The sequence below is a fragment of the Lemur catta genome, chromosome 17 (assembly GCF_020740605.2).
Source record: "Lemur catta isolate mLemCat1 chromosome 17, mLemCat1.pri, whole genome shotgun sequence".
In the NCBI taxonomy this organism is placed as follows: Eukaryota; Metazoa; Chordata; class Mammalia; order Primates; family Lemuridae; genus Lemur; species Lemur catta.
The window spans coordinates 23296990-23318043 of record NC_059144.1 but is presented as its reverse complement, the minus strand read 5'-3'; the positions used below and the strand labels follow the sequence as shown (position 1 = coordinate 23318043).

The 21054-nt window shown below is 46.8% G+C and overlaps 1 protein-coding gene across 1 annotated transcript; it reads left to right on the top strand.

Annotated features, from left to right (window-relative positions):
• The first annotated feature begins 594 nt into the window (after positions 1-594).
• Positions 595-20631, top strand: DYNLRB1 (dynein light chain roadblock-type 1). Its single transcript, XM_045528774.1, has 4 exons — positions 595-699; positions 10622-10697; positions 15461-15628; positions 20251-20631. The coding sequence occupies exons 1-4, from the start codon at positions 697-699 to the stop codon at positions 20292-20294; spliced, it is 291 nt and encodes a 96-aa protein (XP_045384730.1). The 5' UTR covers positions 595-696; the 3' UTR covers positions 20295-20631.
• The last annotated feature ends 423 nt before the right edge of the window (positions 20632-21054 follow it).

The window sequence follows — 21054 nt, the reverse complement described above, 5'->3', positions numbered from 1 at the left end:
TTTATTTACTGCTAGAGGATCCAGAAGTAAGTTTCAAGAGCGGAAAACAGGACAACACAGGGCTATCGGAAGAAGGGAGCCCGTTTCGAAGGTGAGAAAATGACAGAGCACAAAGATGTGAAGAGGCTTCTCCAGGGGAACGCAGGGGTGGGGCTGAGCTCGAGTCCCACGTCTGTAGACTCCCAGGCCAGCCCTGACCAATTCATCTCAGAACTTGCATGGAAAATTCCCAAGGGGGTCGCTTCGGAGCCTCCAGAGGTAACTGACTAGAGCCCCAATCCCGGACTGTCCCAAGTCTTCAGCGCGTTTTGGTTCTGGCCTTCTCTCTTTGCCTCAATCTGGGCGCAAAGGAGTCTCAGCAAGCGCCCCCCTCGCCTTCATACTCTCCCTCCACCCAGGGTTTCCAGAGCCAGCTCAGACCTCGATTTAGAGCTGAATGCCTCTTGCGACACCAAGACCCAGCATCTTTTCGACACAGCCGAAGTAGTCGCTTTTCCACAGCGAAGGCGCTGTTTCGCTTTTCGCTTCGAGACAGCTGACTTAAGGTCTGCTCGCCGGGCCAGTCCCCCGCCACGCCCCCCGCTGGCTCCTGATAGGCCACCGAAGCTGTCCGTTTTCACAGAAAACCGCGCAGACGCAGAAAGTCTGCGGACGAGGCTGAGTGTCGGCGACGCGGAGCTACTGAATCGGTCCAAGATGGTGAGTGTCTGGCGGGGGCTTGTAGCTGGCGGCTGTCCACCCCCCGCGCCGGGCCTTCCATCCTCCGTGGGTGGAGGAGACTCGGAGCCCCGGACGAGGAATCCGTGGGGTTGGGCGTGGCCGGGACCGGGACGAGCTGGCTGGAGGGCGGAACCCGGGCGGCGCGGGCCTCCAGACCCGGACCGAGGCGGGGCCGCCGGCTCCCGCTGCACCTTGACCGGAAGCGGGAGCCTGAGCCTCGGCGGGGAGTCGGAGGGGTCGGGGGCGGGTCACGGTCCCCGCAGCCTGGCGTCCTGGGCCTTGTTGCGCGATGCCAACCTTGATTAACGTTTCTTGGAACCTCAGTTTGTGACAGGCTCTGCTAAGCGCTTTATATATCTTGTCTTTCTTCCTCCTCGCGGCGGTGTGAGGTAGACACGACCATTAGCCCTATTTTACAAATCAGAATCTGAAGCCCCGCGAAACTGAGTGCCTTGCCCTAGGAAAGGGTGGGGTGGATTTTGAACCCTAGAAGCTTGGCTGCAGCCACTCTTGTCAGTGTGACTCCTTGGAGCCGCTGGGACTGGGTGCGTGAGTCAGGAACGGGCGGGGCCTACCTTTGGGGATCCCACAGCCTACTTTGCTGGCTGCAACTGTGGCTCCCTTTACGCCTTTCCAGGGTTTTGTGTTCCCTTGTGGTCTTAACCCTCACAGCTTGTACAAAATTTGAAAAGACCTTTTAAGTGTTAAACCATGTGAGTGCATTACTTTTTCAAGACTCTGATTTAGAAATCTAAGGCTTATAAGAAAAATGGAAAAGAAAAACGAAACAGTGCCATCACCTAGAGGCAACCACTTGCAGTTAGGCATATTACTTTTTTGCTTTGGTGTGTAATTTAGCTTGTATTGAATGTGCGTACATTTGTGGGTTCTGCTTTCTTCATTATTATGTCACAAAGAATGTCTCCAGATCATTAAAAATATGTAATAATGCTTCAAATATATATAACTGCATCTTTCACATCACTTTTTAAACTGTAAAAAACTTTTTTTCTTTTTGGAGACAGGGTCTTGCTCTGTCACCCTGGCTACCGTGCCAGCCATCCTCCTGGCTCATCCTCCAGAGTACCTAGGACTGCAGGCGTGCACAACCACGCTTGGCTAACTTTTTAAATTTTCTATAGAGAAGAGGGTTTGCTATGTTGTCTAGCCTGGTCTCGAACTTCTGGGCTCAAGTGATCCTCCCGCCTAGGCCTCCCGAAGTGCTGGGATTACAGGCATGAGCCACTGAGCCTGGCCACAAATGTTAATTTTTTGATACATACTAGTTGTACGTATTTATGGGGTACATGTGATATTTTGACACATTCATACAATGTGTAATGATCAAATCAGTGTTTTAGATATCCATCACCTCAAATATTTATTATTTCTTTGTGTTGAGAACATTTTAGATCTTCTAGCTATTTTGAAATGTACAATAAATTATTGTTAACTATACTCATCCTACTGTGCTATCAAACACTGGAACTTATCCCTTCTACCTAACTGTATTTTTGTACCCGTTAACCAACCTCTCTGTTCATCCTTAACCCCTTCCCAGCCTCTGATAACCATCATTCTACTCTCTACCTTCAAGAGATCACCTTTTTTAGCTTCCACGTATGAATGAGAACATGGAATATTTGTCTTTGTGTGCCTGGCTTATTTCACTTAATATAATAACCTCCAGTTCCATTCTGTTGCTGCAAATGACAGGATTTCATTCTTTTTATGGCTGAATAGTATTCCATTGTGTATATATACCACATTTTCTCCATTCATCCATTGCTGGACACTTGAGCCCCTATCTTGGCTATTGTGAATAGTGCTGTAATAAACAAGGAGTACAGGTATCCCTTATCCCTTTGATATACTAATTTCCTTTCCTTTGGATAAATACCCAATAATGGAATTGCTGGAGTATGGTAGTTCTATTTTCAGTTGATTGGGTTTTTTTTAAGAGATGGGATCTCCCTATGTTGTCCAGGCTAGATTTGAACACCTGGGCTCAAGCAGTCCTCTGGCCTCAGCTTCTCAAGTAGCTGAGACTATAGACACCACCACCATGCCCTGCTAGTTTTAGTTTTTTGAGAGACTTCCATACTGTTTTCCATAATGGCTGTACTCACATCCCACCAACAGTATATGAGAGTTCCCTTTTCTCTGCATCCTCACCAACATTTGTTATTTTTTGTCTTTTTAGTAATACCCATTCTAACTGGGGTGAGGTGATATCTCATTGTGGTTTTGATTTACATTTCTCTGATGATTAGTCATGTTGAGCACTTTTTCATATCCCTGTTAGCCATTTGTATGTCTTCTTTTGAAAACTGTCTATTCAGATCCTTTGCCCACTTTTTAATGGGATTGTTTGGCTTTTTGCTGTTGAGATGTTTGAGTTCCTTGTATATTCTGGATATTAGTCCCTTGTCAGCTGAATAGTTTGCATATATTCTCTCCCATTGCAGGTTGTCTCTTCACTCTTTTACTTTTGCTGTGCAGAATCTTTTTAGTTTAATATAATCCTGTTTGTCTGTTTTTGTTGCCTGTACTTTTGAAGTCTTGGCTATAAATCTTTGCCTAGACCAATGTCCTAAAGCGTTTCTCGGTGTTTTCTTCTAGTAGTAGTTTTATGGTTTCAGGTCTTACATTTCAGTATTTAATCCATTTGGAGTTGATTTTTGTATGTGGTGAGAGGTAGGGGTCTAGTATCATTCTCCTGCAAATGTATATCCGTCCAGTTTTCCTAGCACCATTTATTGAAGAGACTGTCCTTTCCCTAATGTATGTTCTTGGCACCTTTGTCAAAAATCAGTTGGCTGTAGCTGCACATGGTGGCTCACCCTTTTAATCCCAGTGACTTGGGAGGCTGAGGTGGGAGGATCAGTTAAGCTCAGGAGTTCCAGACCAGCCTAGGCAATGTAACAGGACTCTGTCTCTTAAAATAATAATAATAATAATAATAAAATAAATTTTAAAAAGAAAAAAGAGCTGGGCATGGTGGCTTATGCTTGTAATCCTAGCACTCTGGGAGGCTGAGGTGGGAGGATCGCTTGAGGTCAGATCAACCAACCTGAGCAAGAGTGAGACCCCGTCTCTACTAAAAATAGAAAAAATTAGCTGGGCATCGTGGTGGGTACCTGTAGTCCCAGCTACTTGGGAGGCTGAGACAGGAGGATCACTTGAGCCCAGGAGCTTGAGGTTGCAGTGAACTATGATGACACCACTACACTCTAGGGGTGACAGTGAGACTCTGTCTCAGAAATAAATAAATAAAATAAAATAAATAAATGAAAAGAAAAAATCAGTTGGCTATAAATGTGTGGATTTATTTCTAGGTTCTTTCTCTATTCTGTTCCACCGGTCTATGTGTCTGTTTTTATGTCACTACTATGCTGTTTTGGTTACTATAGTTTTGTATTATAGTATATAATATGGAAAATGCATCTAGTCCCCATCTTGCTACCCCATAGTAACTACTGTTGGCAGTTGAATATGTTTCCTTCCAGATTTATTTGATACATAAGCACATTTATATATAAGCTGCTTATTACATAAAACTGTAACATATATTTATACGTGTTAAGTTTACTTTAAGCTATATCAATATATATCTCATTCTGCAACTTGCTCTATTCACTTAAAAAATCATACATTTTTCTGTGTCATTATACACAAATCTACTTCATTCTTTTTAAGGGCTGTATAGTATCCTATTCCCCTATACACATTCAGGTGGTTTATAGATTTTTTTTCTCCCAGCAATGCTGCAGTAACTGTTCTGGTCTTTTTTGCACTCATGCTAGCAGTTATGTAGGATATATTCCTAGAAGCGGCACTTCTGGCATGCATATTTTACATTCTGGTGGAAACTGCCCTTTAGAACAGTGATATAAAAATCAACCATAATTCTCCTCATCCAGTTTTACTCCTCCACACAACTATTTTCATCTTGGTATGTTCCCCTTCTTTGTTCACACGTGCATATTTTTCAAGATACGCATGCTGGGTTTTTTGTTTGTTTTTTTCTTTTGTGTCTTAATGTCCGAAAACATTTAACCTTGTTGCCGTATCATCTTTGTGATGAACTATTTAGTTGTGATGAACATAATAGTCAGTGAAATAGTTATAATTTTGTGAACATTTGGATTGCTTCCAGATCTTTTTTTTTTTTTTTTTTTTTTTTTTGAGACAGTCTCACTTTGTTGCCTGGGCTAGAGTGAGTGCCGTGGTGTCAGCCTAGCTCACAGCAACCTCAAACTCCTGGGCTTAAGCGATCCTACTGCCTCAGCCTCCCGAGTAGCTGGGACTACAGGCATGCGCCACCATGCCCGGCTAATTTTTTCTATGTATATTTTAGTTGGCCAGATAATTACTTTCTATTTTTTAGTAGAGACGGGGATCTCGCTCTTGCTCAGGCTGGTCTCGAACTCCTGAGCTCAGAAGATCCACCCACCTTGGCCTCCCAGAGTGCTAGGATTACAGGTGTGAGCCACCGCGCTCAGCCCAGATCTTAATTAGTAGAGATAATGCTGTGATGATGCGTGTGTGTGTGTGTGTGTGTGTGTGTGTGTGTGTGTGTGTGTGTGTGTAGTTTGTTTTGGTTTGTTTTTTAACTTATTAGAGTATTTCCTTAGAATAATTTCTCAGGAAAAGAATTTCTGAAGCGAAGAGACCAATACTTTTGTGGTCTTTGCAATATATCATCCTGTAGCTCTCCCAAAAGAGAGAGTTTTGCCCTTGTACCGTTTCCAACATTTAAAAAGAGACCTCAGCACTGGTGTAATTTTTCATTCCTTTGTTCACAGGGAATTATGGTCATTTTTGTTGTGTTTGTAATTTCTCTTAGGTGTATTGTTTACTAGTACCCTTTTTGCCCTCCACCTATTGAAGACTTGCTATTTTGCTTAATCATTTTGTGTGATGTTTTTGGAATTACTTTTGTCTGTTATATTTGATGCAAATATTTTTCTGTCCTATTTGATTCATTATTGTTTTACAGAAGTTAAGCTTTATGCTTAGTAGTCAAATTGGTCACAGTTCCTTTCTGAATCATTTGCTTCAGATGATGGTTATCATTCCCATGCTGAGCAAATAGATAATCTTGGAGCTGTATTGCTGCTTGTTTTTTCTTTTCTTTTTTAAAAAATTTTTCTTAAATTTTTTGTACATGGTGCTGCTTGTTCTTCCATTTGTCACTATACATGCACCCGGGAGCTAGAGAACCCCTTGCCTGGAGTGCGTTTCTTTGTCATCATTTAGTTCTTGGCTTAAAGATTACATCCTCAGGTATTCCTGACCACACTAGCCAAAGTAGTAGTAACTCCTGCCCCCTAACCCAGTCCCTATACCCTGCAAGAATATTGCTCACTTGTTTTTTTGTTTTGTTTTGTTTTTGTAAGTCTCTTCCACCAGAATGTGAGCTCCCTGAAGGCAGGGACCTCATCATTGTGGTCATTGATATTAAATATATTCAGCTCTTCTTCTCTTGATCTACTGTGTGTTCTTGGGCAAAACTCTTCTCCTTTCTGAACCATGTTTCCTATAACGTGGAGATCATACTAACCATGGAAGGTGAGTGAGAGGCTCAGGTGAGAGCATGTGTCTAAAAGCAATATATGACCCATGGTAGGTACTGAGTAGATAAATGTATACCACTGTGTCCTCCTGTTCCTGGTAAGTGGGTGTTTACTTTTTAAACAGCCAGATCTTGGCCAGGCGTGGTGGCTCACGCCTGTAATCCTAGCACTCTGGGAGGCTGAGGCAGGAGGATCGCTCGAGGTCAGGAATTCGAGACCAGCCTGAGCAAGAGCGAGACCCCGTCTCTACTAAAAAGAGAAAGAAATTAGCTGGACAACTAGAAATATATAGAAAAAAATAGCGGGACATGGTGGTGCATGCCTGTAGTCCCAGCTACTTGGGAGGCTGAGGCAGGAGGATTGCTGAGCACAGGAGTTTGAGGTTGCTGTGAGCTATGCTGACGCCACGGCAGTCTAGCCCAGGCAAGAGAGCGAGATTCTGTCTCCAAAAAAAATTAAAAAAATAAACAGCCAGATCTCAGTGGATGGTTCTCATTAAACTTAGGATCACCTAAACCTTAGCTCTTTTTCACACTGGATACTGTAAGGCCATGCCCCCCTCCTGTACTTAAAAAGGCTGATTTTGTGAAACAGAGTTGCAGAAATGCTTTTCATTTGTTCCTTCAGTGTTTATGGAGTCTATACTTTGCCAAGTACTGGAGCTATTGAAGTCTGGGTCCCTGCTCCCAGGGTGCCTGGAGTCTGAGGAGCAGATACATGTAAGACAGACAGTGACACTCCACTGTGATAAGTCTATGAAGGCTGGGTGCCACAGGTGCCCAGAAGAGGGGCTGATGTGAGAGAACGCCTCCCACAGGAGGCTCGGCAGCTGAGTCCAGAGGGTGGGGAGTTAGTTACATCCAGCAGTGCGTGAGGGAGAGCGGGGAGAGAAGCTTGTTTCCTTCAGACAGGAAACAGGACCTGACAGGGGCCAGGGCTGGAGGCCAGGACTCCTGGCAGGCTGCGTTTGGCCCCTGCCATCCGTTCTCCACACAGCAGCCAGGGCCATCCTTTTGAAACATCAGATCTTACTGTTCTTTACGTCAAAACTTGTGACTCCACGAATCATACCCAGCAAAAACCAGAGTCATTACTTGGTCTGCCAGGCCCACTGTGATCTGGTCCCAGTTGCGGGCACCACTCTTCCCTTGCTCACTGCCCTTCAGCCACACTGGCTCCTTTGCTTTTTCTTGAACATGCCAGACACTCTCCCAGCCCAGGGCTTTTGTACTCGCTCTTTGTGCTGTCTGGAATACTTTCCAGAAATCCACATGGCTAGCTCCTTCATTTCCTTCAGATCTCTACTCGGCTATCACCTTATGAGGCCATCTCTCATGATGTTATTTAATATTCCCATCATCCAGATCCCCCTCCCTACTGTAGCTGACATTTGTTTTAACTTCTTTGTTGTTTAACGTCTGACCTACCTTCAACACTCCCACAAATGTCAGCTTCACAAGGGCAGAAAATTGTGTTGTATTGTGTTCACTACAGCATCCCCAGGCCTAAAACAATGTCTGGCACATAGAAGGTGACCATAAAGTTGTTAAATTTCATCATTTTCATTTCACAATATCTGGGGGATATTTTGGACCTGGATTCTGACATCTTTGGTTTTAACATTCTTTCCCCTTTCTTTCCTGGGTTGATTGCAGATTGATTGAGCTATCCTACATTGTCATCTAGATTATTCTTACGTTTTGTTATGATGTTGAGCATGTCAGAGCCCTATAGCCCCTATATCATAGACTTCTCTCTTGGATACGTGGAGAGGGTGGGGGACGGGGGTGGTTAATATGATGTTAAATAGAAACAACACTGTTTTAAAAACAAAATAAAACCTTATCTATAATTCCTTGCTTTTAATGTGGCTTTTTATTTTTTTCATAATCTCCTCTAGCCCTCTTGTTTTCACGTGATTACAGTCACCATGCGCTTTATTTTTGCATTTTGCTATTTTCACTTAACATTATAGCACAAACTTTTTGTGGTGGTATAACATGATCTCATCACCATTGTTTATGTGTTTTGTATTCCCATGTGTGGATATTCTCCACAGTTTACTTGGCCTTTCCCCTGACGGGCATTTTTAGTTCTTTCTGCTTTTGGCTATTGCAGATGTCTCTGCAACAAACATTCTGCTGTGTTGTTCTTTTGAATTACTTCCTTACCTTAGGATGAATTTCCAGGAGAGTTTCTGAAAGGGGCAGCCTTACAAAAATAACAGGAAAATACCTAATCCCACATAGAAAAAATGCCTAATCCTACAATTTCCAGTAACAGAGATCAATCCTGTGAGTTGTCTAACAGGTCCCCTGCAGGAGTTCTGTTTTGCACAACTTGTGAAAAAGCTGAATGAATGGAAAAGAGATGTAAATCTCTCTCTTTCAAAATTGTTTTTTTGAGAATCTGCTTTTACAGAGTTCCTAAAGAAACAGCAGGAGAAAGAACTACAGCCCCAACCATATCTCAAAGACAGAGTCACATCTCCTGTGATAATCCCTGCTCCAAGGAAAGGCAGGAAACCAAGTCTTGGACTTTGACATCCTTGCAGTTTTTGTTATCTACCTGCTGCCACTTTGTTATCAGCTGCCATCACTTTTTTCTTCTCTTCATCTCCCTTGGCCACTTGGCCTCACTGCTGGCACCCCCTTCTCTTTCTTTGGGATGCCTCGCCATCTCTCTGCGCCCCCTCCCCACTTTTCTCTCTCTCTCACAGTGTCTCTGTCCTTCTAAATAATAAAATAAATTTTACTTACATATCTTAGTCTCTGTGTGAGAAATCTTTCTCCACCCACGCCATGAGCACCTGCTAAGCCTTTCCACCCTAATCGTTTCCACGTCAGACTGAGTACTATACAGTATTGACCAGTGTTGTGCTTAACCACCCTGCCCAGAATAGCACCTGGCACACAGTAGGAGCTCGGTGAAAGCCTATTGAGTGACTTAAGGTCTCACACATGCATGACCCAGTGTATTGTACTCTCACGTCCATGGGGCCCTATCATTTTACCCGGGCTCCAGCTTTTAGAGGCATCAGGCTATTTGCCATTTTGTAGGAGGAACTTGTTTCCCTTTCCCTCTAGCATTTGAGAGTATTCTTACATCACAGGGGAGTGGGTGGCAGTGATTGTTAGCCTTGTGCCTTCCAGAAAAACAAGAATTCATTGTGCTGTCTCCACCCTATGTTTCGGATCCCCCACTGCCACCAAATCGGTAGCCCCTGGGGGTGGGGAACCATTTTGTTTTGGTAAATGGAGCCTCTGTTTCTAATAGCTCTCAGCCTTTGAGGAGCTTTTGATTGGATTCTAGACCAGTCTGGACAGGGCGTCCTGAAAACAAGCACACTTCAAGGCCAGTTTCCATCCACAGGAAGTTAGGCCTGGTTCAGTTAAGCAGCTGTTTATCATGCTCTTACTCTGCAGGCCATTGTAGTGTATCTCTAAGTAATTAGGCACAGTACTTAATACACGTCCCAGAGAGGAACAGCCCAGGGTTGGGGAGTCAGAGGTAGGAAAAGACTCCGTTGAACTGGGGGATCCGTAAAAGCTTTGGGGAGGAGGTGATGTCTTAGGTGGTCTAGAAGAATTTGGTCTAGAAGAGCCCTTGTAGGGTAAAAAGATGTGCAGACAGGGGGGTGTGAGCATGTAGACGGAGAGTGGAGGGAAAGGTAAAGAAGGTGGGAGTGATAATGTAAAAGGCCTTACATGGCAGGGTGAGGACCCAAACATCTGATTGTCTCTCTCTTTATAAATGTCATGTGCCAGAGTATCCCACCCTGAGTAATTTCTGGAAAATCAGGATTGATGAGCCCCTTCCTGTTGGCACACTTCTTGTGGCTGTATGCCATAGGTCACATTATTTTAGTTGCCAGCTTATTAAGTCACTGAGTCTATTTTCATGGGGTCATTTTGCTTCCTTTGGAATGTTTTCAGTTGTGCTGTTTGGGCCACAAATGGCCAAGTGTCTTCTTCCTGTTAGACACTACTGTTTGAGTTTTTTTCAAATCATCAGAGTCCTGTCCCCTGCTATACCAAATATATGAGTTATGGATGTGTGTATATATATATCCTGCTCCCAAATAGCTGAGCGGGGAGGGATAATAATGCCTGGTGGGCAAAGGGCCAGGAGCAGCCCCCTCCCTGTGGGAGGTGTGAGCAGATGCCCCAGGTGCTGGTGGTGGTGGCCTGGGGAGCTTTGAGTAGGTGCCAAGTATCACTTGTTTGTTATTGGAAGACAAATGTGTGATTCACCTGCCTGGGGTATGAGGAAGTTAATCCAGCCTACTGATCCCTCCTAACCTTGGCCTTGTTTTCTGGCAGGCAGAGGTGGAGGAGACACTGAAGCGACTTCAGAGCCAGAAAGGAGTGCAGGGAATCATCGTGGTGAACACCGAAGGTACACCCCACTCCTGCCATGACCCGCACCCAGAAAGGCCCTGGAAACTGCCCAGACACAGCGTAACCTTGCTGTTTACTAAGTCCCTTCGTGTACCTGATCTAATTTTAAGCTTTTTTTTTTTTTTTAACACCTCCAGTGTTCTAACAAAGGAAAAATCCACTCAGTCCCACTGCCCTGACAGATCATACTCTTCTGTATTCCGTGCTTTTTCAGCTTTGTCCAGGCACAGTTTTGGATGGTCATAATCATGGTTGTTCCTGTTTTGTATATGTTTACACGTGAGGTTTTTTAAATATTGCTTCATGGTTTACATAAGCAAATTTTTAAGTGCCAGCACAATGTTCATTAACCTATTTATGTTGTTTCTACTTCTGTATGAACCCATTGAGTACTATGTACCCATTTGTATTGATTCTGCTTTCTTGCTAGATAATTCTCTAGTTGACTTCTTTGTACCTACAGCTTCTCCCCCCTCTTCTGGGAAGTAATTTGAACAACTAGAAGGAGGGTACAAATACCAAATCACACTAGACATGGTGAAGAAGGGAACTAACATTTATCACACACTTACTCTGTGCCAGTCTCTGGCTGGTACTTTACAAACATACTGTTTTCGTTTATTTCTTAAAGCAGCCCTGTTATTTCCATTTTGCAGTGGAGAAAACTGAGTCTACAAATTTAATTGATTTGCCTGCCATCATAGAGCTAAGATTTAAATCCAAGTCTGTCTGAGTGCATGTGTGCTTTCTCCCACACTGTGCTGTGAAGCCCCAGAGAGTAGCTGCTGGTCTGTGGCCCCAGGCTCTGATGCTGTAGGTAGCAGTAAACACAGGGGCTCCAGAACCCAGCAGTTGTGAGTTTGAATCCTGCCTCTTCTCCTGATTAGTTTTGTAACGTTGGGCAAGTGGTCACTTAAGCCTGTAAATGTGGATAATAATTATATCTACTGTATAGGTTGGAAAGATTAACTAAGAATGAACAGTGTAAAGCAGTTAGTACAGTATTGTCACCATCATTTTGGGCTGGGAGGCATTTGTTTATACAAACCCAATTACCTGGCCAACTTCCCCTATTGGGTTGGGAGAATCCACATGCTTCATGCCTCTAGTACACAGTGGTTCCCAAATTTATTCATTCATTAGAATCACCTGGGGCTCTTGTTGAACATATAGCTTTCCAGGCCTTTGCACTAGAAAGTCTGATTTGTTAGGACTCTGGTGAGACCTGGGAAATCTGTGTATTTACCAAGTACCCTAGGAGATTCTTACGATCAGACAAGTTTAGAAAATTTTGCTTTAGAGAGTAGATTCTAACCAGGAGCAGCTGCAGTGAGAGCCACAGGCCTGAGACTCAGAGTAGATCTGTATGCATCTGAAGGCTTCCCTCAGAGAGACCACCTAGGATGTTTTTAGGGCTTTGTTCCTTAAGCCTTGGCGTTCTTTGTTGCCCCCAGTAGTAGAGATGGAGGCCCAGGTCCCTGTTTACCACTTCAGTCAGAGCAGCCCCACTCAGATCCATTAGCTTGTGTTTCTGCATTAGTTTTAATTTGAGGAAAGGGTTTGACCAATTTAAAAACTACCTCACTAGAGTCTACAAAAATAACATAATGCAGTGTGAGGCTGGGGGCGGGGACGGGAACGCCGAGACATCGCTGCTGATCGCAGCACCTTGGCTAGTAAAGGCCAGGCCAGGACGGTGTCCAACTCACCTCTTTTCCCAGTGTCCACCCAGCACACGCACCAGATTCAGGTCAGTGAATGTTTGTTAAATGAACAAACCACAGTCAGCAATGCCACCGGTCCCTTTGATTTGTGGTAATTCTACTTTAAGGAATGTATTCAAAGGAAAAAAAACAAATTTTTACAAGCACATTAGATGCTATAATCATTAGATTAATAATTGTAATAATGTCTATAACAGCTAACAAGATTGAAAATAATAATACCCTTTTCCAGTTCCCATTATAAATACTTCACATACCTTAGTTCATTTAATCCTTAAAACAATCCTATGAGGATGGAACTATTAATATCTCTATTTTATAAAGGGGAAACTGAGGCTTAGAAAGAGATTGAATAACCTATCCAAGATAAGACAGGGAGGAAGTGGTAGAAATGGAGTTCCAATTCCATGCTTTTGGCCGCTGCCCAGGCTGTCCACCTGTGCCTGGGGGCAGGGGAATGGCTGGCAGGCTATTTGGGAATTGCCCCAAAGCTGAGAAGACAACCTTGGCAGGTGTGAGCATCTTGTCAACACTGGGAGATGGACAAGCCATTGGATAAGGATGGGGAGGCCACATCGTTGCTCATTCTTGGGGTCAGTCTTCTTTCTCCAGAGGAGTCTTTCCCACCCTCTCTCCTGGGGGCCTCTGCAGGCCATAGTCTTTGCATTCTTCTCTGACACTTGTTTTATTTCATCTTCTTGCCTTAGCTCTTGCTCTTACCCCTGCCTGGAATGGCCACTCCTCTCTCTACCGATCCAAATATCTCCCACCCCTCAAGATGTCCTCGAATGCTCCTTTTAGGAAGCTAGGCCCAGAATCATAATTAATATTCACAGCAATCCATTTTACTGACAAGGAAATTGAGGTTCAGAGAGGTTAAGTGACATGCCCCACAGGGAATTGTGCAGGCCCTTCATTGCCCAGCAGAGGGAATGCTCTCCCAGGCCAGGATTAAGAATAGCCCTCTAAATGGAGGTGATACAGCATTAACTGTGTATTTGTCACATGCATGGCACTGTGCTGGGCACAGTCTGATCATGTGTTCCCTGACTGCCCTGTAGGGTAGACATTATTGCTGCCACCTTTACAGACAGACATGTGGACATCCCATGAGGTCAGGCCATGCCCAGGGTCACCCCACAGTTGCTTGATGCAGTCTCTCCAGGGATGCTAGTGAGCAAATCAGACTTGGTCTTGCCCTCAGGGAACTTACACTGTGGTGGGGAGGGACATGACAATCACTTCTGTAATGGTGTGACATCACCCTAAAGGAAAACTGCACAGTGCTGGGACAGTAGAGTGAGGGCAGTGACCACCACTGGAGAAGAGGCGCCTGCAGGACGTGGAGACGTGAGGGGCCAGTGGGAGCCATGAGTGAATAGGGGAAGGAAGGAAAGTTCCAGGCAGACAGATCTGCAAGAAGGTGGCCTTGCATTGTTAGAAGGTCAAGGGTTCTAATCACCCAAACCTTGCCATGCCTTGACACTGGTGGGCCTCTTACCCTCAGGGCCCAAAGGTGAGTGGAGGGGAAGGTCCCTGGCCAGGCAGCAGAACAGTCAACCCAGGGCTCCATCTGAGCTCTGGTCCTGGCCCTCAGGGGGGTGGGCTCTGTGCGTGAGCAAGGCCCTTGCAGGCTTAAGGAACGGTCGCATGCCCTCAGGTTATTGGAAATGGGATTTATTATGTGGGTGGCATTGATAAAAAATTAACATTTATTAAATGTGTGCTCTTGCTAAACATTCTTAAATGAATTAAGCCATACGCAGTTCTCACAGCAGCACTTTGAAGCATAGGCATTATTTTATAGATGAGGCAGTGGAGGCTAGAGAGGTTAAACTATTGCTAAGGCCACATAGCTGTGAAGGGGCAGAGCCAGGGTGTAAGCCCAGGTCGGATTTTGGACCCAGGACCCTGCTGATCTGGCCCACAGCTGACCGTGTGCCTGGTGCCCTGAGAAGACAAGGTTGGGCCAGTTTCTTTCCCCCAGTGGGCAGGCCTGCCGATGACTGGCTTTGGCTGATCCCCAGGCTGGTCAGTTACGGGCCAGGTTAGCGGGTCCTGGGCCCAAAATCTGGCCACTTGCGTGTGAGGAGCCACATTCTTCACAAGTGAATGTTAGCTGGTGGGCTCGTGGACGGAGCCTTCTGCTGATATGTCACAGCCAAGTCACAGGTGCCTGATGGCCCAGTTGTGGCCTGGGTGGCTCAAGTTGAGCCACTTTCCTCACCTTGACAGTAGGCACTGTCCAGTGAGCAGGTCCATTTAATGGTTCATCTCAGGGAAGCAATCCTCAAAACAAAAGGCTTGGTGCACCATGATGTTCATTATGCAGTTGATTTCACTGTGAAAAACCCACCCTGAGTAACCAAAAATAGAGGAATGGTGAACGGTGTGGACTGTCCACATCGTGGGCTCTTTGAAAGAGGCAGCAGTGCTGTTTACAAAGGTTAAGTATAGACACAGAAACATACTTTAATTTGGGGGCACAATTATGTGTGTAGACAGTGTGTTTACAGCTGGGCTGTGAGCCTCCCCTGGCTGGAAGTGGTGATGGTTATATCTTAGCACAAGTTGACCTTTTTTTCTTATTCCCACTTTTCAGTATGTAGAAATTTTAAGAGCTGTGTTCCTGGTTTGGGTTCTAAGCATTATGAATGATAATCTCTCCTCTCGTTGCTGGAAGCCAGTCTAGGCAGTGCAGCCCTGAGAAAGGAGCCCAGTGGTGGAGCCAGCAGACCCCCGAGTGAACCCTGCCCCACTGCTTACGTTCTGTGTGACCACAGACCGGTCACCTCACTGCTCAGTGCTCCCATTGCCTAATTGACTCATGAAGTGATACCACCCACAGAGTAGTTCTGGGGCCTGGTGCTGATATACTTGTGCTCAGCACCGTGCCTGTCACAGAGCAAGCCCTCTGTGAATGGTGGCAGTGATTGTTAACTGCCAGTCCAGTGCTCTAGAATTAGGAGTGTGGGGTGGGAGCTTGGCAGAAAGGGGCTCCAGCGTCCTGCTCAGTCTCTGTCTGTTCTCCCCTCAGGCATTCCCATCAAGAGCACCATGGACAGTCCCACCACCACACAGTACGCCAACCTCATGCACAACTTCATCTTGAAAGCGCGGAGCACCGTGCGTGAAATTGACCCCCAGAATGACCTCACCTTTCTTCGAATTCGCTCCAAGAAGAATGAAATTATGGTTGCACCAGGTGAGGGGTCTTCCACCTCCCTACTTAGAAGCAGACCCTCACAGCACATTCTCCATGGCTTATGAGGAAGGACTGGCACACTGGTGTCTACAGAGGGTCCAAGAAGGGCATGAGAAGTTGAAGGAATTGAGTTGATACCTTACTGCCCAGCCAGCCCCCAGCTAATGTCTCCCAACAAATCCTCACGGTGACTCTGGGCCACAGAAGGGAGTCCCGGACTCATGGGGGGGATAGCATAACACAGCATCACCTCTGCCCTGACCTGGGGAAATTCACAGGGGCATTTGAGACAGAGGGGAGGGTCTGATCAGGTCTGCTCAGGGCCATTGGCAAAGGCTTCCTGGAAGAGGGGACATTGGGGCTGAATCTTGAGGGTCAGGAAAGAGTGTGAGCAAAGTGAAGGGGCAGAAAAGCCATGTTTGGAAGAAAAAGAATTCAGTGATTCTGAACCAAAATGTAAAGCAAAAATACTATATAGTCATGTTATCCCTGAAAAATTGTCCTTTTTCACTTGTAAAGGACAGTCCTGTCTCTCTAGGCCCCATATACTGGCTTTTCTTCCAGCACTGAACAGATCGCTGTGTGTGTTTTACACGCAGTGCTTGGCTCACACTCGGGGGCAGTGTGGTACAACCGAAGCCTGTCTTTAGGCCTTAGCACCTTCTCAGGGTGATGAGATGCTCATCCTGGGAGGAGCCCGGGAGGAAACAGCAGGGGCACCTCTCCTGCCCTGCCTCCCCTCACTCTCACTCAGGGGCTGGAATGGCAGACAGATCCTCCAGGACGGTTTCTGTCATTCTTCTTTCTCTCCCGTGCCCTTCTTTGGCTGAGCTGCGGAGTTGACCGTGCAGGAGTCATTGGTGCACGTGATGGTGCACTTAGGTTGCAGTGCAGCTTATCTGGGACATCAGAGTGTGTGTGAGGAGTGGGAGGTGAGACTTTGGTTCGATTTAGAAGTGGCCACGAACACCAAACTCAGCTCTGTGGACTTGATCCTGTGAGCAGAGGTTTTTAGGGCAGGAAGTTACATGGTTGTGATCATAGCCTGGATGAAGGAAGGCAGTGGGGATTCTGGGGACAGTGAGTGCCCCTGGGCTTGGCACCACGGATGGTGAGGAATCTGAGGTAATTTGATGGGGGGTCAGCCGCTGCCAGCAACACACCGACGTTAGTTCCATCCCCAGCCTGCTGCAGCCCAGCCCACCTTCCTAGAGGGAGGGGAAGGGAAGAACCATAGAGCCAGTCACAGGAGCCGCCCCCCCCCCCAGGGAGCCCACTCTCCCTGGGAGACTCCCTAGATGAGTGAGAACAGAGCACGTCAGTCACAAAGAAGAACATAAGGGTAACTTCAGAGCCATTTATTGCAAAAACATGCCGTGTGCTGTTTAATGCGGCCCCTGCCGACAGATGCCCGAGCCGTCAGGGGAAAGACCACAGGAGGCGCAGAATCTATTTTCCCGGCTTCATTTCTTACAAGCATGACTTTGGGCTGGTCACGGAACACCTCCATGCCCACATTCGTAAAGTGTTAGGTAGGGGACCACGCTGCTCTGGTGTCCTGAGACCCCTGTCTGGTTGAGTATGTTGGCTTGCGTTGAGGATAAAAGCCTTGGGATCAAATCTGAACTGAAATCCCTCCCAAGACTTCATGCTGTGTGACTACAAAAGACAAAGCTTCACTTCCTAAAAGTCGGGCCAGGAATGGTCCCTCTACTCACCCTGTGTGTCAGAACCGACCTTGTGCTCCCCAGTGGCCCTCCTGGGAGCTCAGAGTGTGAGGTCAGGGTAGACGTGGTCTCCAAATCAGGCAAACTCTCCACTGGACATTCTCATGGCTTAAAGCTGCTGAGAATGTCGCCTCCGGAAGGGCAGACTCATTTGAAAGCGCCCGGCCGTCCACGTCTCAGCTTGGCGGCAAAGGTGTCTCCAACTTGGCCTTGAGGACTTGCAGGCATTCAGAGCCCATGAGTGTGGCTGGTGCTTGAGTTCAAGATGGGCAGCTCCCAAGTTAAGGGTTCTCCGGGGCGGGGGGCGGTCACAGGCTCAGAGACCCCCACAGCCCAGTCAGTGGAGGCGAGGATCGAGTGGCCAGACCCCTCGCCTGGGCAGTGCACAGAGGCCTGCGGGGAGCACACACGCTCCCCTGCTCTCCCTCTGTCTGTCTGTCTGTCTGTCTGTCTGTCTCTCTCTCTCTCTCTCTCTCACACACATACACACCTCCTATATCTTGTCCCGCTGGAGGCTGTGTGACACCTTTAGGGTCGTCTTCAACTCAGTGTTTCTTCAGATGCCTTACAGCTGCCTCTCAGAACCTCAAACCCCTCTCCCTGGGGCCCTCCCACATGCCGTCCTGCTGCCCAGCACACTCCGTCCTTGTCACTTGGCTAACCAGATGCTTATCTGCATTTTTAAGTCTGTGTCCTCCACTAGACAGTAAGTTCCATGAGGGCGGGGACTTGTAAGCACAGAGCAAACATTTAACAAAGAGTTGTTGAATGAATGAATGAATGACTTCCTGAACCTCCTCCATGGCTGATACCCCACTGCCGTGTTAGGGGTGGCTTAGCAGTGGGGATGGGGTCAGGGATGTCCGGGGCATGGGATTTAGGATAAAAAACAGTGATTTCACACTTGGACACACCCACTGTGGTGTGGCCAAGAAAAAATACTGGGTTTTGATGCCAGAACTCCTGTGGGCCAGGACCACTGACCAGAGCCTTGGAGGTATTAAGGCTGGATTGCCTTAGGATGGCCATAGAGCCCGGCCCCCGGGGCAGCCCCCAGCCAGACAGGCCTAGCTGCTGTGAGTGAGGCGGCCCCGTGGGACTGTAATTAGCACCCTACACATGGTGAGCAGGCGGAGCAGCCAGCCCAGGTAGGAGATCCATGGCCCTTCCTTCCCCCCTAATCTGACTCATTGATCCAGCTGAGAAGCTGCTTCCTGAGCCACAAATAGCAGGTGGTTTCAGACAGTTTGGCTAAACACACATGTACCAAATTTCACCCCATCCTAGCCCAGAACAGCCCAGGCGAAGAGACATTTTAAGACAAAACTTTTGGTTTTCACTTATTCACCTCACCAAAATAAAGCTGAGGAAACTCAGCGTAAATAACTTAAAACACTCTAATTTTCACCAAGCACTTGAGGTGGTATTATTGGATTTGGACCTTGATACTTTGGAATAAAAGACACTGGTGTTATTGTGTCTGTTTATATCAGTGACTTGTTAATTATTTCTTTAAAAAAATTTTTTTTGAGACAGCGTCTTTCTCTGTTACCCAGGCTGGAGTACAGTGGCATGATCATAGCTCACAGCAACCTCAAACTCCTGGCTCAAGCGATCTTCCTACCTCGGCCTCCCACTGCATGGGAGGCATAAACCACTGCGCCCAGCCAATTATTTCTATTTTTATTAGTGATTTTTTTTTATCTATGCAGATTGCTTAGCCATAGAACTGTCAGTCATTTAATTTCTGTTTCTTATCCAGTCGCAACAACCCATCATAATGGGAAGAACCGAGCTTTAGGCTTGAATCTGAACGGCCACAAAGCAGGCATGGCTGAGGTCCTGCTGTTTCTCTCATGCTCAGCAGGGGGCAGCAGGCAGAGGAGTTTAGAGTCTGGGGTCAAACCCAGCCTCCCCATCCCCATCTCACCCCCACTCGTATATTTACCTTGGTTTGGGCAAGTCATTTACTCTCTGAGCCCCAGTGTTCTCCGAGTGATTTGAGAATTCATTGAGGTGCCACATGAAAGTGGTTGACACAGACCAGGACACATAGAAGCCTTGGTAAATGTTTGTGGTTTGGTTATTAAGTGGGCAAAGTTGAAACACCCTGCTTCTCCAGTTTCCCCTTCTGTGAAATGAGAGGCAGTCATACTCACCCTCTGAGGACTCGTCCTTACTGTGATTCCATGGTGGACATTTCTTCTTACTGGAATGCAGGCAGCTTTGTTCCCTTTTGGCCTAGTGCCTTTGAAATTTTCTTGTCCAGAAGGATCTGGAAAGCCAACAACTGAGCTTGAAACAAAAACTGACATTAACCCAAGACCAGTGAGGTTATGGTTAGAATTCCATCTTTGACACTAACTAGCTGGGTAACCTCAAGCTAATGGTTCTCTCAGAACCTGCTGCGGCAGCAGCACCTGGGAACTTGTTAGAAATGGAAATTCTTGGACTCCGCCCAGACCCACTGTGTCAGCGGCTGTGGGGGTGGAGCCTGGCAGCCCCCAGGTGATGGGACGCCCTCTAGTTTGGGAGCCGCTGCCTTAGGCAGTTCACTGAAACTCTCTGAACCTGAGTGTCCCCACCTGGAAAACAGGGGTGAGCCTCCTGCCTATCTGATGTTACTCTTGCGAGGAGGATCAGAACAGAGGATGCGCCGCAGCGTGGCCGCTGCCCGGGAAAGGGCGAGACTCCACTTGCAGGAGAAGCTCCCGCAGGAAACTTGCAAGTTTATCTTCTATTTCCCAGCAAGTGGAATTAGCCAGAGCACCGATGCTTTTCATTGCTCCCCTCCCCTCCCCCCGTTTATGGTTAGTGATTCAGTTATGTAGTTGTTCTATTATGCTTTTCTCTCATTTGACATTTAGTGATTTTTTCCCTTTTTTTCTTTTGCAGATAAAGACTATTTCCTGATTGTGATTCAGAATCCAACCGAATAAGCCACTCTCTTGGCTCCTTGTGTCATTCCTTAATTTAATGCCCCCCAAGAATAATGTTCATCATGTCAGCAGACTGGCACGTGGAAATCGCCTTAGAGCCCACTCAGATCAATCCAGTGACCATGGGTGGGCTGGCAGCTCTGCCCACCCCGCCGAAGGAACCTCCCTGCTGCGCCAGTCTCCCCAGAGTTCCCAGGAGGGCCCTCTTTCCTCACTTCCAGGTTCTGGAGCAAGAGCTTGTGAGAAGCCCACACCCAGCTTCCTTCTGACCTTCAGTTCACTTTGTTGCCCTTGGAAAAAGCTGTTTTTCTTTAACTAAAAATAACTGAAATGCTTACCCTGCTGTTGTGTCTTTAAACACTAGGTTGACAAGGCTCGCTCTTCCTGTGTGATCACATGGCCTGAAGGCTGAGCCAGGTGCCTCCCCAGCCCCTGGTGGCAGACAGTGCTCAGGGCCTCTGAGAGGCCAGCTCCTTGTTGCCCCTGTGGCCACACTCACGGAGTGTAGCTTGGTATGTCATTGGTGCCCCCGTTTCTGGGCCTCTTGTCCCTAGATGCCCCTTGTATCATTTCCCACTCTTGCCAGTGTTTTGAAAGATTTTTTTCTACTACACTGCACTGGGGAAAGCAGCAGAGGGATGGTTACTGAGGACCCAGAATGCACCTGGTTTTCATGTGTAATAGATATCACCTCACAGTACCCTCTGCAGAGTGTTAAAGGCCCAGAGAGGTGAGGAATTGGGGTCTAGAGAATGGCCTG